This window comes from Oryzias latipes, chromosome 9 (genome assembly GCF_053564925.1).
Source record: "Oryzias latipes strain Hd-rR chromosome 9, Olatipes_Hd-rR_3.1".
NCBI lineage: Eukaryota > Metazoa > Chordata > Actinopteri > Beloniformes > Adrianichthyidae > Oryzias > Oryzias latipes.
In genome coordinates, this window is record NC_136245.1 from 23870345 (window position 1) to 23884777 (window position 14433).

The following is a 14433-nucleotide window of genomic DNA, read 5'->3' on the forward strand; positions in this document are numbered from 1 at the left end:
TATTCTGATCTTATCCTTATTCATATTTAAAGTAAATCTTATTTTTTATTATTTGGTAGGGTTGATTTAACTATGAACGTTATGTACTTCGATAGATAGATAGATAGATAGATAGATAGATAGATAGATAGATAGATAGATAGATAGATAGATAGATAGATAGATAGATAGATAGATAGATAGATAGATAGATAGATAGATAGATAGATATTTGATACAATGTCTTGTGAAGATATCATGATTAATTTCCCTGCAGCAATTCATTTTTTTTATTGATTTATTTCTTTTTCACTCTTGACATAAATCAATCTGCAACCATTTGAATATTATTTTTTGAATATTATATTAATAAGACTGTTTCTGTTGCATTAACAAATCCACATGTGTTATTCAGAAATTAATTATATCCTGATTGCTTTATTCAGATATTCCTACTTACCACTGGATCAATGTGCCTTTGTGGATTCCTTTTTTGCTCTGTACTGAATTCTCACTTTCACAGCCAAAATGGTTTGTAATCCAAAAGAGAATTAATGCATCAACATAAATTTGTTCAGTGATGAGAAGAATTTAGCTTTCCACATTTTAGGAATCAGACTGGATTTTGGGGAAATGCTAGCAGATAAAATCCAGCTGTACTGTAAAACAGTCCTCCACTTTCTCTCTTAAGCTGCGGTCACATAAAACGCAATACACGTGAGGAATTTGCGTCCTCTGCCTCATTTGAGAGATGACTCAAATTTGCTGCTGGACGCTTGTCCAAAAATGCATTCATAAACTTGACACTCTAGACGTGTTTGAGAGGAGCTACTGTCCAAAGTTTTTACCCTCATCCCTACATGGAAGCTTTGCCTGTATATCTAATATACAATGCATGGAAAATATGTTTATGAAGACTCTGATTCATCCAGGTTTATTCCATCATAGTAGTAGGTTTAGGGGCTGTCATCTGGACTTAGTTTTTAAAGTTAAGATATTTCACTTCTTATCCAAGAGGCATTGTCAATTCTTGTGTCAGAATTGACAGATGACAGCCCCTAAACCTACTACTATAATGAATGGAAAACACAAATTATGTTGAGAAATCAAATGTATTTAATTTGCGGAGCTCTACAAAAGCGTTGGTAATCAGGTCTCCATGTCTGGGTTCACGAGATCATTCAGTCTTTTCCTGTACTTCCGTCTCTCTGTGACTCAGTTTGACTACTTGCAGTCCAACAAAAGTCAGAGAAGGACCAAAATAAAAATAAAGTTAAAAAATATTTTTGTTATTGTCTCAATTCCAGTAGAAAAAAATATAAAGTTCAGGAGGAGAATGATCATCTATCCATGATTATTTTAGACTCCACCTGCTGACCACATCACGAACAAGTCTCAGGCTGAAGCTGAGTTCCTGATTCACCCAAGTTCAGATATTTGAACTCGGGCGGCAACTTTTCACAGCACCAATTGAAAAGCATTGTCACCAGATCATTGTGCCTGACGTTCAAATCACGCTGCAAAGGCCTGTGATTGGGTCTGTGCACATTGACTTAACACTGAAACTTGACGCCTCTTGATTGGAAACGAGTAAGTCTTGATTCAGTCTAAACAAGTGATATCTTGTATACACTGATGTGGTGGGCGTGTCAGTTGAACAGAAAGCTGAAATTATATAAATGAAGTTCACCTGTTTGTTGCGAGTGGAATAAACAGCAGTTGGAGCAGGTGAGTTGAGGATGTATACCTTTTGTTGAATGCTATAATGCTTCGAATGCCTTTGTAGAAACTGACTGTTTTGTAGTTGTTGCGTCATGTCTTGTGCAAAATGATGACAACGCTTTAAAATCACTTTATGCAACATTTTCACATTAACACTATCACCACAAATGAAAAATAACAAATGAGCACATACGCTCAAAAAAATCATCTTCGACCAAAGAGATATCTGTGCGTGTCATCAACGTCAATAATCTCCTGTTTTGTTCGCAGCAGAGTATGTTTAGTGGAACAGACATGTAGCGTGGCTACATGGGATGTGAACACAGCTTAAAAAACGAAGCCATCAGACGAAGTTGTTGAATCTGATTACCCACTTGTTGCAGTCTAGTCCAGACAAACATCCTCTTTGTGTTGTTTGTTGCAAGTAAAAGAACACTTTGCTGCAGCTTCAATAAGGTCATTTTAAAAGGTTTTCTATTAAACGTCTGAAAACTTGGATTATTTCCTGGACAAAGAACCCATTTTCCTGGAAGAACTCTCATTTCTACCCTTTAGACATTCTGGAATGTCTGTCTGGTTTTACAGTTGGGGACAGCTTCAAGAAGTTTTGAAGACCCTTCAGCTGTTTGTCTTTTGATTTTGGTCATTTGTCGACAGTTTTTTTTTAAGTGTTGTGAATTTTTTTTTAGTTCCACTGCCTGACTTTCTGAAACGAAGAAGTGCGTATATAACACTGCTGTGTATGGTTTGAGCTAAAAACAACCAGCTCTTATGTCAAAGGCTTATATTAAGCAGCTTCCACCTTTCACCCCCCGAGGAGGTTTTCATCATTAACACCTGCCCTGAATGCCATTTTTCAATTTACACATTCTCCACTCCTCTCTTCAACTTTGCACCGAAGAGGCAAGCAGAGATGATAAAAAATGACACGAGGGAAAATGAGAGATTTGAACTGGCCGAAACAAAAGGACATTTCTATTATAATTTAAAATGAAAGCGGTGATGATTGAGACAGAGCTGCAACATCTTTCCATTGTTTTGTTGGCACTATAGATTTGGCAAATACACAGAATTTGTGTCAACTATGGGTTGAAATTCATAATGCTAAATGGAAATATGGTACAATTTATGATGTATGATGAGGCTAGCCAGTCGATCACCAGACGATTTTCAAAGATTTTATTGTCAGTGTATTTCTCCAACAAAATTCTGTTGGCAGTCAGTCAAAAAGAAGAAGCAGAAATCAAAAAATAAAAAAAACAATATAAGAATATAAAAAATCAGAAATACGTTGAGAAGTTTTAAATAAAAATGTCATGATAAATAAACAGCTCTTGACTTAACTGCACATTCAGTGGTGTTATACTGAGGGATGTCCAAGATGAATAAGATTTGAGTCAGTGGGAGATAGAAAGCGGGGGGAGGGGGGGGGGGGGTAATGGAGACTACAGCTCTGGGGAAGAAGCAGCGGCACAAACAGGGAATGTCCAGGATGGCTGCTGTCCATGCTGATGGCCCTTGCTCTTCTCTTTGGATGCTCTTTGTGAACCGCGTCAAGGTCTGGGAGCTCAGCTCCCACAATCCTCTGCGCTGTCTTCACCACCCGGGACAGGTCTCTCCTCTGCAGCTGCTGTACCTCCCTGTACAGCCCTGGCAGAGGATGCTCTCCATGGTGCTCCTGTAGAACTTTGTGAGAATTTCAGTGGCCAGACCCGCCTTCCTCAGCTTCCTCAGGACGTACATCCTCTGATAGGCCCTTTTACCAGTTTGGAGGTGTTCAGTGTCCATGTCTGGTTCTTGGAAATGTGCGTGCCAAGAAACCTGACAGTCGGTCTGTTCCACCTCCTCACCTCTGATGTGGAGTGGGGGTTGAGTCGTTCTCCTGGTCCTCCTGAAGTCTATAATGACCTCCTTGGTTTTGGTAGGATTGAGGACCAGATCGTTGGCTGAACACCACTCCTCCAAGTGTTGGATCTCCTATCTGTACCAGTTCTCGTTATTGTCAGTAATGAGGCCTTGGGGACCTTTGAGACCCTCCTATCAGTAAACTATCATGCTACTGCCTTCCAACCATCTGCCTGTCACTGGTCTGCCACTGCGTTACCTCCTAATGTGCCCGATGTAAAAAAAGAAATAAAAATAAAATAAAAATCCTCTAGTCTTGAAACCTTTGTTGCCAACACACGGTGTGTAAAAATGTGGCTGCTTCCCGATTTCTAACGCCCCCATGTGGCCACCTGCCAAATTTTCTGAAAAACTTGCTTTTAAGTCGCAGAGCTGTGGCATTTTGGTTTACTGTATGTGACCTAGGTTTAAATGAATTTTTCTTTTTTTAATTAATTTTTGATTAATTCATGATGGGGGTGAAAATGAAAAACTTTATCCATTGACTTTCTCTTTATTTATTTATTTTATCATGCTGTTCAAAGCCCATTTCACTTCCTATACCCAACAGTGTTAATCTTCTAAAGATACAGCAGGACTTTTCTTCAGAAAGAATGAATCTTTAACAAACTTGTCTCAGGTTTCCCTAAAAAAGCATCAAAGTTGGATAATAAAGGAAAAAAATAATCCAGCACAATGTCAAAATGATGCCTTGATTTAACACAAGTATTAGGTTCAAGTCACTGGCTGTCAACAGAAGGAATATATGTTCTGTGCCTCCATGCATAACAGTGAAAATCCCTTTGCCACTGACTGCAGCTTGGGTAAGTGCTGATCCATATCCAGGAGTGCCATATGTTTCCTGTGTAACTTATTGCTTTCCCATTCCCAATAAAGTGGCAGAATAAAAAGCCTTTTACTGGTCCCTGTGGGCAGCGGCTACTTCCACTGGTAGTCTCTGAGCTGCAGGGCTGCTGTGGTGACAAATGGCACCAAGCACGCATTTTACTATTGCTATTTACAATGCATGATCCAGGCTGTGCCGCTCAAATGACTGTGCAGCAACACTGTGGAGAATTATTGCAGCTGTGTGTGTACAAGCACATATATTGAGCCTGTTTGGCAAGTCATTTTAGCTCTTTAGTAAGAAAAAAATTGAGCTGCAGCTTTTTAGATTTCTGCTGTGTGGCTTAATTTTGCCGGAATCCACAAAGGACATCCTTCAAAACCAATGTGCGTGAGACAAAAGACAAATTAATGAAAAATGAAACACCTGATTATTGATGAAGCTTACTACAATAAACAAAATCATCCTTAATGAGTCATGTTTCCTTTTATTCTTCACATTTTGCATAGATTAGGCAGAACTCCATCTGTGAGAACTCACAGGTCCAGCTGATGTGGCCGTCAGGGGGCAGAAACTAGTCGCTGATCTTTTCTGAATATTAATAGTTTGCTCCATATGTGAAAGACGCAGCTGGACCGAATGAGTGAAGCTCATTTATGAGGGGAAATGCTTTTAATTTGAAGGATTACACGAAACCAACCTCGTTGAGGCAAACAAGCGTAAAAAGTTCCGGTTAAAAGACCCACATTTTTAGTATTTTAGCAACACAAGAAAGTTCTGCTGGCGGACTCCGATTCAGAGGCACAGCATGGGAGGACGCATCACTGAACAGCAGCGCTGAAACACACCGGATCATCATCATGGGGAGGAAATCAGTGAAAGGGGGGGAGCAGAAGGGAGAGGTAGAAATTGGAAGTACGTTAGCCAGAGGGCGGTGGCATTTCTCTCTCTCTGCGTAAACGGAGACGCTGAAGGTGGAGAGAGGAAGGAGATCAGTGGTGAGGCAGCAGAGGCGCTGACAGGAGCCACGGGAGCGCGCGCTCATTCAAGCACCTCCAGTTCTCTCAACGCGGAGTAACGCTTTTACACCAGCACGGTTGCCTTGGGAGTCTTCCGCGGATCTTGTGCTGTTGGAGACGGGGGGTCTTCTAACCCCCGTCGTGGAGCGAGGAGTTGGGGAGTTTTTGTTTTTTTTGTTTTGTTTTTTTCATTTCTGAAGATTTTTTTCCTGCTCCGCGTCATCTGTGATGGGTAAAAGTGGACTGAGAAGTGGAGTAGCGCTCGAAGGCTCCAGCCTACTGAGGATGTGCACCGCGCCGGGCATCCTGCTTCTCCTGGCGCTTGCGCACCCTGTAGTCACGCAAGGTAAGACGGGGCGCGTTGTCAGACCTGCCGCGTCTTGGCACGGACAGTTGCGTGAGTTAGACGCGCGTCCCCTGAAGAAAATGGCAGATCTGCCTTAACATTTTCACGCTGAGGGGAAAAGATGTTAGATGCGCGCGCTGGAAGACAGAACTCCACCAGTGTCCCTGATGGAATGATAGATGAATCCTTTCATTAAAGGTAATTCATAAAAAAAAAAAAAAACGAATGAAGTTGCGCTTTTGTCAGCCGGATGAGCACAAATCTGTTTCTTTGGCCAAAATTCTGCGCGTTGAATGCACCAAAAAACAATGAGCACATGATGCCACAACTTCCCAAGATTCTGTTTGAAAGAGTCCAAACAAAGCGCGCTCTCTGAAGGGGGGGACGCCAGGTTGTGGACATTATTTGCTGCTGTATTACAACTGTGTCCACCACGCGCCCCAAGTGGGACATAAAAGGGAAATTGAAGTGATATTTCTGCGGAACGCCACAGCAACTCCGGAATACTAGCTGCTACTGCGGAGGTTGGACTGTACAAAGCAAGTGCATGACACCAAAAAGGGGATGAAAAAAAAATACTGAGACATTCAGTCCCACTCCAGCCGCGCCACAAGGCTTTCCACGCACTTTACCTTCTTAGTGGGAGCGCCAAAAGGGGCACAAAGTGTAGTTTAAATTCTTTTGGATGAACGTGAACCTAATCATGGAACCCACGATGATAACCTAATGTTCCTCATCATGGAACCTTGTCACTGAAGCTTGGATTGTTCTATTCTAACTGCTGTAGCAGTGAGCAGAAAGCAAACTGCAGTCTCCTGCAGGATGAAGTCTATTAATTAGTATTGACATTACAAATTGGCCAAGGGCTTTTGTGGTGAATTTGGTCAGTAATTGGACATGATGTTTGCTGCTGCGTCTCTCTTGTTGCCCAGAGGAAGAAAATGTCAGTAAGTCCCTCCAATATTCATTCCTCCGATTCTTTATTGGTTCACCTGTAAATCGATACACTGCAATTTAGGGGCGCATTTTTTGAATAGGCCTTCACCCATCTATTATGGATGGCAGCCTGGCACTGATATGAAGCTCTCTAGAGGAAGGAGATAATTGAGACTCACATTGCTGGTGCATTTTAGGGAGGTGACAGCCGTCAGTCGTTTTGCACTTCTAAAAAATGCAGTTTTCTTCTCCCTCTGTCATCTCTTCTAAGGGTTTGTTTCCATGGTTGTCCTCGCCAGCCTTCGTCTGGCATTCCCCCACTTTGCTTTTTTTGCTCCTGACAACCTGGTTCATAATTCTGAAGAATGTGTGCAAGGAGTCACCTATTAGTTGCTCTATAGTGGGGCAAAAAGGCGATCTTGCAACCCTAATCAAGTTGTTTGGGGGTGCTTTGTTTAGAGCATGAATCCCGAATGTGCAGAGCTGAATCCTCCTTTTCAGGTAGACAGCAGAAAGGAAATGGAACCATTCTTGCCATATTTTGTTCATTTTGAATGATTTTCATGCTACATTTAATCTCTTACAGCCAGTATCTGCCACTTGTTGTGACTCAAATTTAATAGCCAGTTTGTTTTCAAGTCCTAACTGATTGAACTCAGAATGAAGGGGTTTGTAAGAACGATGCTGGAACTACTGTGGATTAAAGCCTAATGAAAAGCCGTAGGGAACCTCAATCAGATTTTTTTTTGGTGCACTTTTGCTGCTCCAAATGGGGTTTAATCCAAATCATTTAACCCTCCATTAATTCCCTCCTAAGCTTTACGTCATTTAATTAAGCAGTTTGGGTTTTGTCTTCATGTCTTTGTCTGTGCAGACCGCAGACTCTTGCAGGCGGTGATATTTGTACACAAACGAACATGTGCCAGTACAATACGGGGAGGAGTGTTAGTCAAGATCCACTCACGCCATCTCAAGTGCATATGTCTGTCTTTTCACGAAGCCACTCCCTCCAGCGATGGTGGCTATTAAAAAACCATTAGCTCTGCCCCTTTGCATTTTCATGTGGAGTGAATAGCTGTCAGGATCACTATATTCAGCCTGAAGAGTCGCCTTGTTTATTATAAAGGACCGTTCAGATCGGACAATTTAGCACATCACATCATGCTTATTTAAACCACTTGTAAATTCAGGGTGGAGCTCATATTTATTTGCCACCTTGTGCATCAGTTTTGTGTGCGTTTTAAGCACTTTGAAGTGGCAGGAAAGGGATTTTAGGTGGAAGCATGTAAAACAAACAAACAAATGTCTAATTGCTGGAAAAGTTATGCCAAATGTTTACATTTTTTCTTCTTTTTTTTCTGAGTCACCGTGGATAAACACCTTTTTTTTGCTCCCAATGCTGAGATCAGATCCCGTTGGTGTTAAAATTCATAAACCAGCAAAATATTGTGATGCAAACACGATGTTAATTGCTTAACTTTTTTTCCAAGAAGCTGATATATGTGTTTCCCAGTCAAACAGTCAAACCGTGCAGGTGGAGAGTTGCATTAAAGTGCTCCTTTGAGGTGTGTGTGCTTGTTTATGAACATGGCAGTTTAGGGATTGTCACAGATAAATCCTGTGCAGTGAGTTTGTTTGTGAAGTTGGCAGAGCTGCAGTGCTCAAGCAAAGCCCTCGTGGTGATTTGCTGCATTGGTGCGCACGTACTTGTGCACATTTGGGTACGACGGCTGTGCCAGAGGTCCCAGCGAGGGAGACAGCTGGGACTTGTTGGATCTAAACAGGACACTTTGATTTGCTGTGCCGCTGCAGCCAGCGTGCGGCGGCTGCTCCAACAGGTTTTCTGTGGAAAATTTGATTGTGTTTATCTATCAAAGGGGGAGAGGAAGGAACGCGGAGAGAAAGGATGAATGCACGAGGATTGGAGATCTCTCTGGGTGGTTTGTCCGAGCTTTGATCACTCCACTAGGATTTGATAAGCTGACTGACTGCCCCACATACACACACATGCACATAGGCAGATATTTCTGCAGTCAGACAAAGCTGTTTTCTGTCTGCATTTTCTATGCTGAATGTGTAACTCTGCCCTGCGTGCATGGTGTGTGCGCTTGGACGGAGTGTGTGAAAGGAAGCCTTTGACTGTGTCTGGGGTTGTTTTGTATAGAAGACCCTCCTGCTGCTAGGACAGCCTAGAGATGGCAGATTTCCTTCGCCCTTTTGTGCCCTTCAAAATAAAAAAGAAATAGTATCTTTGCCTGTTCATCCATGCATCTCAGAGTCTTTTGACATGTTTCTGCGCCCATATTTCAGTTTTGGCTCCTAAGTCGTTCACTCTCATCTACTGCGGAGTTGATTCGGGCGTCTTTCTCGATTGAACTTCTCGATCCGTGGCTGTGGCCTTGTTTGTGTTGTAAATCCTTGACGTGTCCACCTACAGCTGCTTGGGTTTCACTTGAACAAACAGCAGTTGGTCTATTTCAAGAATCAAGAACACCGTGTTTGGATTGTTTGTGGTGAACTTTTGCAGGGAAAGATGACATCAAAGCGGAAGAGATTCGCGGTTTTTCAGAAAAAGTATCAACTTAAACGCACCCTTCCACCCCCACCTTTTGCACCATTTAGAGTCTGTGATTCTCCACAGGGGAAAACCCAGTATGGAGCGTAGGAACAGATCCCAGTGTCAGACCGCGTGCGTTAGTGCTTGTTTTTCTAGAATGAAAGCTAAACAGAAAGGGGGAAAAGGCGGAAGACACAGAAACTCTCTGAAACTGATTCCCAGCTTCTCCTGCTGTTGGGCCTAATTCCTTCTAGAGTTTCATGTAACGATCTGGAATTATGAATTTTTCATGGCCTGCGTAACCTAAGCTACGTTGCTGCTCCCATTTCCAGACTTTTGTGTTTTAGTTTCTCTATCTGCGTCGCTGTGTGTCTGTGTGTCTGATGGGTGGTGGCAGTGGGAAAATGCCATTTGTTCCCAATTACGGTTTACTATTTAGTCCTGCGTGTTCCAACTGTTTAATGATTGAAAGTCCCACTTTAATCATTTTTTTATTTCATGTAAAAGCATTTCCAGAGGTCTTTTAAATATAAGTATGTCTTTTTTTAAAAATAAAAAACAAAAAAAAACCTGTAATTTTCCAGGACATAGTTTCTGCAGAGTTCATTGGAAATTTGCCTGAATTGTTGCCAAGGAGTAAGCCTTCCCTCATTTTCCATCAACTCTCTCCCACTAACTTACAGTCGCTCACAACCCCAACCTAACATTACAGGTGCAGCAAAAATGGAGAGCGATATTGAAGCTATTCAGCCATACAGCTTTGATGCTAGCTCGGACAAGTAACAAGGAAAACAGTCAATCTATTCAGAGTAGATGCATCAGAATAGAGCAGAGCACGGAGTTTGTGGCTCGCCGACTGTAGTGTCACCACTACAGGGTTTTTCCAACAACATTATTTCATCTGCTCCCGCTTCACAACAATTTCAATAAAGAAATATTTAAAAATGCAGTTTTAAGCGGAATTTTCTTTATATATGTCCTCCATCAAGAGAACAATTACCCTGTTTTGGGTTAAATCACCCAAAACAGGATTTTAATCAGTGGGTCTTTAAGTTGTTATCTTGAAATTATTACCAAACTGTACAGAACACATTCAGAAAATTAAAATATTGACCGAAATTATAAAATAATTCTCTTAATGTGTATTTTCTATTGAGCTGGAATGAAAAATCTCTTCAAAAGAGTGAACTATGGGAATTCCCGTCAAACCGTCTATCGCCTTGATTCCCTCTCATGTCAATCGTCCCAGTTTCTCTAGTTCTCATCTCTCTGTCCTGCTTTTGTCTCTTCCATCTGTTTGCTCATCACCCAATCTATTGTTTATTTGATTTTTTTCCACAACTGTTTTTTTCCCCCCATCACACTTGTTCTAGTGGGTCAGAAAACATGTGGCTACATTAAAATAAGGGACTCATTATTATTCTGAAGTGGGATTGGGAACGGCGGGACTTTTTTATCTTTGTGTCCATGTGTTTGGTCATAGACAGTCATCAGTCAGCCAAAGGGGGGGACGTTTGTTTCCTCTCATGGCCAGGTCTGGTTCAGATAGATGGAATTAAAAGTGATTGAATGATGGATGGAGATGGATTAAAAAAAAAAAGCTCAGACTATTCCTGCTGCTCTTTATTGAAAACCCACCTTGTATTTTAGTTTTAACGCCGCAGTTGTGTCCACAGCCCCCCCGCTTAGGTTTTTCATAGCCTGTATAATCTTTTTATTAGACACTGTAAAACATCCAGTAAATACCCTGGATTGGTTTGTGTTAATCAAAAACAACAAGCTGCTCTTCTGCGTGATAGAAGATGCTTTCTTCTATTCAGTGAGGAAACTTCTGCCACTTTAATCCGCTGTCCCGTCCTGTGTCTGTCTTTGACACTTTCATTGGATAGATGCCAAAGGAGCCGTCTGCCACCTCCAGATTTTCCGCTTACGCCGCTCGTGTTAAAGTTCAACTGGAATTATAATTGTTATTTCACAATAGGCGCACAGACAGGGCAGAAGTGTTGAAATTCACAGTACCGCACAAGTTTGATGCTCGAAACACTAACCAATACAAGCCATTTCGAGATGCGTCTGCTCTTTTGAAGAATTCCTCAAGGGCAGACACATGACCAGCAGATGGGCGTTGGGTAATCTGGCACGGGGTCCTGTTTGTGTGTTGGGGCAAAGGAGTCTTATCTGTGTCACCATGAATATGTAATTAAGGTGGGGTTCAGAAAAGTGTTGTGACAGGAGGTCCAGAAGGCTGGGACCCAGGTTTTTTTCTTTTCTTGTTTTCTTCGTTTTAACAGCTTGTGATGTGCTCCTTTTTGAGCACGAAGATGGGAAATGGGGACAAATATTTAGAGAAAGAGACTTATAACATTTTGCAGAAAGCAAAACAGAAAAAAAAAACGAGGTGCTCTTCTTTTTTTCCCGTTTTATTTGAAGAGAAGAGAGCGAATTTGACACTCTCGTTCTTTTGTGATATGAAACAAAGCCTCACTGTAAAGGCCCATTCAACTTCTGCTTGATAACAGAGAAAGGAGGAGGATGAGGAGGAGGGAGCAAGTGGGCAGAGGGGTGTTAGGAAGCTGCATGAAGGATTAGCCCTCTATAACTTTCATTGCTATATTCTATATTCCTTTGTTACTCGATTTCTGCCTTTTCTGCCCTTTCTCTCCTCACGTTTCCCTGTTTTCAGCTGCTTTTCCTTTTCATTCTTTCTTGCTTCATCAATCCGCCCTCCTCACCATCCGCCCCAACAGGAACCCTTTTCTTCCCTTTCTTTTCCTTTTTTTTTTTTTTTTGCCAAAGCTGACTGTAATCCAACAGCCCGTCCAAGGAGATATGCAAAACTATAATTACTATAATAGCCACTGTAACTTTTTACCTCCTCAGCTTACATCTGTGCTCCGCACAAGAGTTACGACTCCTGTGAAAGAGTACATTGTAATTCAGTAGGATGCCGTGAAAAAGGGGATTTAGCGTCTGTCGTAAAAAAAAGAGGTTACGATCGCCTTGTTTCCCGCTTAGAAAAACCGTGCGACATGATGTAATTTGCTGAATTCTTAAATGTGTGGGATTGGCAAAAAACAAGGGCACAACCCTCGCAATGACACAATGATGTAAAAATAGAATTTTTCATATAATGTAGAGCTTGTTGTGTTCAAAACAAGCACACAGGAGGGTCCATATGCTGCTGGAGTTTGACTTCTCGCCACTGTTATGATAAACCTGCTATAGTTTGCTCTGCAGGTGACAAGATTTCATGCAACTACTCCAATTTGATTCATTTCAGCACGGCACTGTAAGGGGCTAATGAGTATGGGCAGCACTTTGCTGAAAAGGCATGTTTTGTACATTAAAGTATGGGTGTGTGCGTATATATATATGTATGTCTGTGTGTGTGTGCACATGTGGATGAAATATCACATTGTTATGCTCTAGAATTATCTATCCACACAGCATTTTTATTCTCGCCCCCAAAGGAGCACAGGTATGGACGGCACTCTAGGAAGAGGTTGGAGACAAATGAGGCTTTGCAATGATCCTCTCCTGTTGGAATATTGGTCCGTGAAGTATTTGGTTCTACTGTAAAAAAAAAAAAAAACTGTACATGAATGAGGAGGGAGGACAAAAAAAGGAAGAAAAGCAGGTAGAAAAGCATCACGCAGGAGTAGGACTTAATGAGTTGGATATGGAGACAGACTTTGGACTTCAGGGATGGCTATTAATCATGATTCTTCAGGATGGAAGTGATCTATTAAAGCAAAAATACTAAATATAGAATCCACTGGCATTTACAGTACAGTCATATCAAAGCTATTACCTTGAATCTTTACCTTGGCATAAAAGGTTATAATTAGTGGAAGCTTAGTCGTGAAATTACAGTCGAGAGAAGATTGCCTTTATGTTTTTGGCTGCTTGATTCTGACAGTTTAAAAAAATAAATAGAATCACTTTTTTTTTAAAAATACTATGATTTGATATTTTCTTGTTGGACATTTTATAGATTTATCTGTTTTTTGTTTCCAATAGGCGTACATGTACCGGTTGGTAATCATTGGAGAGATGGTCACTGCTGATTTAATTGTCAAAGCTGTTTGTAAATTCAGTGCAACACACCATCTGATGCTCAATTTATACAAAAAATTGCTACTATTACTACTTTATGCTACTATTTCTGTCTGCAGAACTCTACAAATCCTCTTTATACACAGTTAGTTGTAGTTCTACAAAGTTTTAGTAGTTGTGACACTGGAGTGTGGAATTGTGTTCTTTCCTGCAGTCATAGCTACAACCAGGAATTACATGAGGATCTGACTCGTCCGTTGACCACTCAGACATTTTCTGCCAAACACAGATTTGGACCGATTGACTGCATTCAAACCCATGGTTCCAATTTGGGAGTAGACATGCTACAACTATTGAACGGCTGGCTCAGGGGTGGGCAAACCTTTTGTCTTGTGGGCCAGAAGGGCCAGAAGCTTTTAAATGGTAATCTATTCCATAAGAGAAATAAATAATATGAAATCTGGACAAAAACATGGTTTCATTTTGATTGAAACAGAACAATTCAGATTTTTATTTCCAAACTTATATTTCCCTTTTAGTGCCAGTTGCACCAATAGGTTGATTTTCTGCAGGGAAAAAAAAAACAAAAAAACTTGGAGAAATGCTGTTTTCATGTGGTGTTTGAACGGAACAATGATCACTGGTCATGTGATCCACCATGTTGTAATGGTCTTATTTTAATTCAGTGGTTCAGTTACTATTTTGACTGGATATGAAATCATCAATCTACTTCTATTTTCAATTTTTTGCAGTGCATAATGGGACAGTTTAGGAATAGGAATAGGAAAGTTTATGTGAATCTTAAGATAAACTTTAATGAGACTTCGAGGTTTATTTTAATTAGCTTTTTTTAAAAGTAATTTTTTAAACTTTATTTTTTCCTTATCTGAACTCCAAAACGCTCTAAATATGTCAGCTCACTGAGAATTGCACCAGAACGAGAGGAAATCTGCACAAAAAGATACAGTAAACTTTTGTATCTTGAATTTTCTCAATGTGAAATTAATCATCAAAAACAGTTTTTCTCCAAAAATGTTTTCATCAATTTTGGATTTTGTTTAATAGATCTGCAGATGTCAAACATTTA

At 40.9% G+C, this 14433-nt stretch overlaps 1 protein-coding gene across 2 annotated transcripts in view; it reads left to right on the forward strand.

The window, feature by feature from the left end:
• The first annotated feature begins 5217 nt into the window (after positions 1-5217).
• The window catches only part of LOC101174433 (netrin receptor UNC5C), a 199177-nt gene continuing 189961 nt past the window's right edge, over positions 5218-14433 (forward strand). For both annotated transcript variants that reach the window (XM_011479047.4, XM_004072344.5), the window contains exon 1: positions 5218-5797. In XM_011479047.4, the coding sequence (XP_011477349.1) occupies positions 5680-5797 (118 nt within the window). In that variant the 5' untranslated portion in view covers positions 5218-5679. The remainder of the gene's footprint in view (positions 5798-14433) is intronic.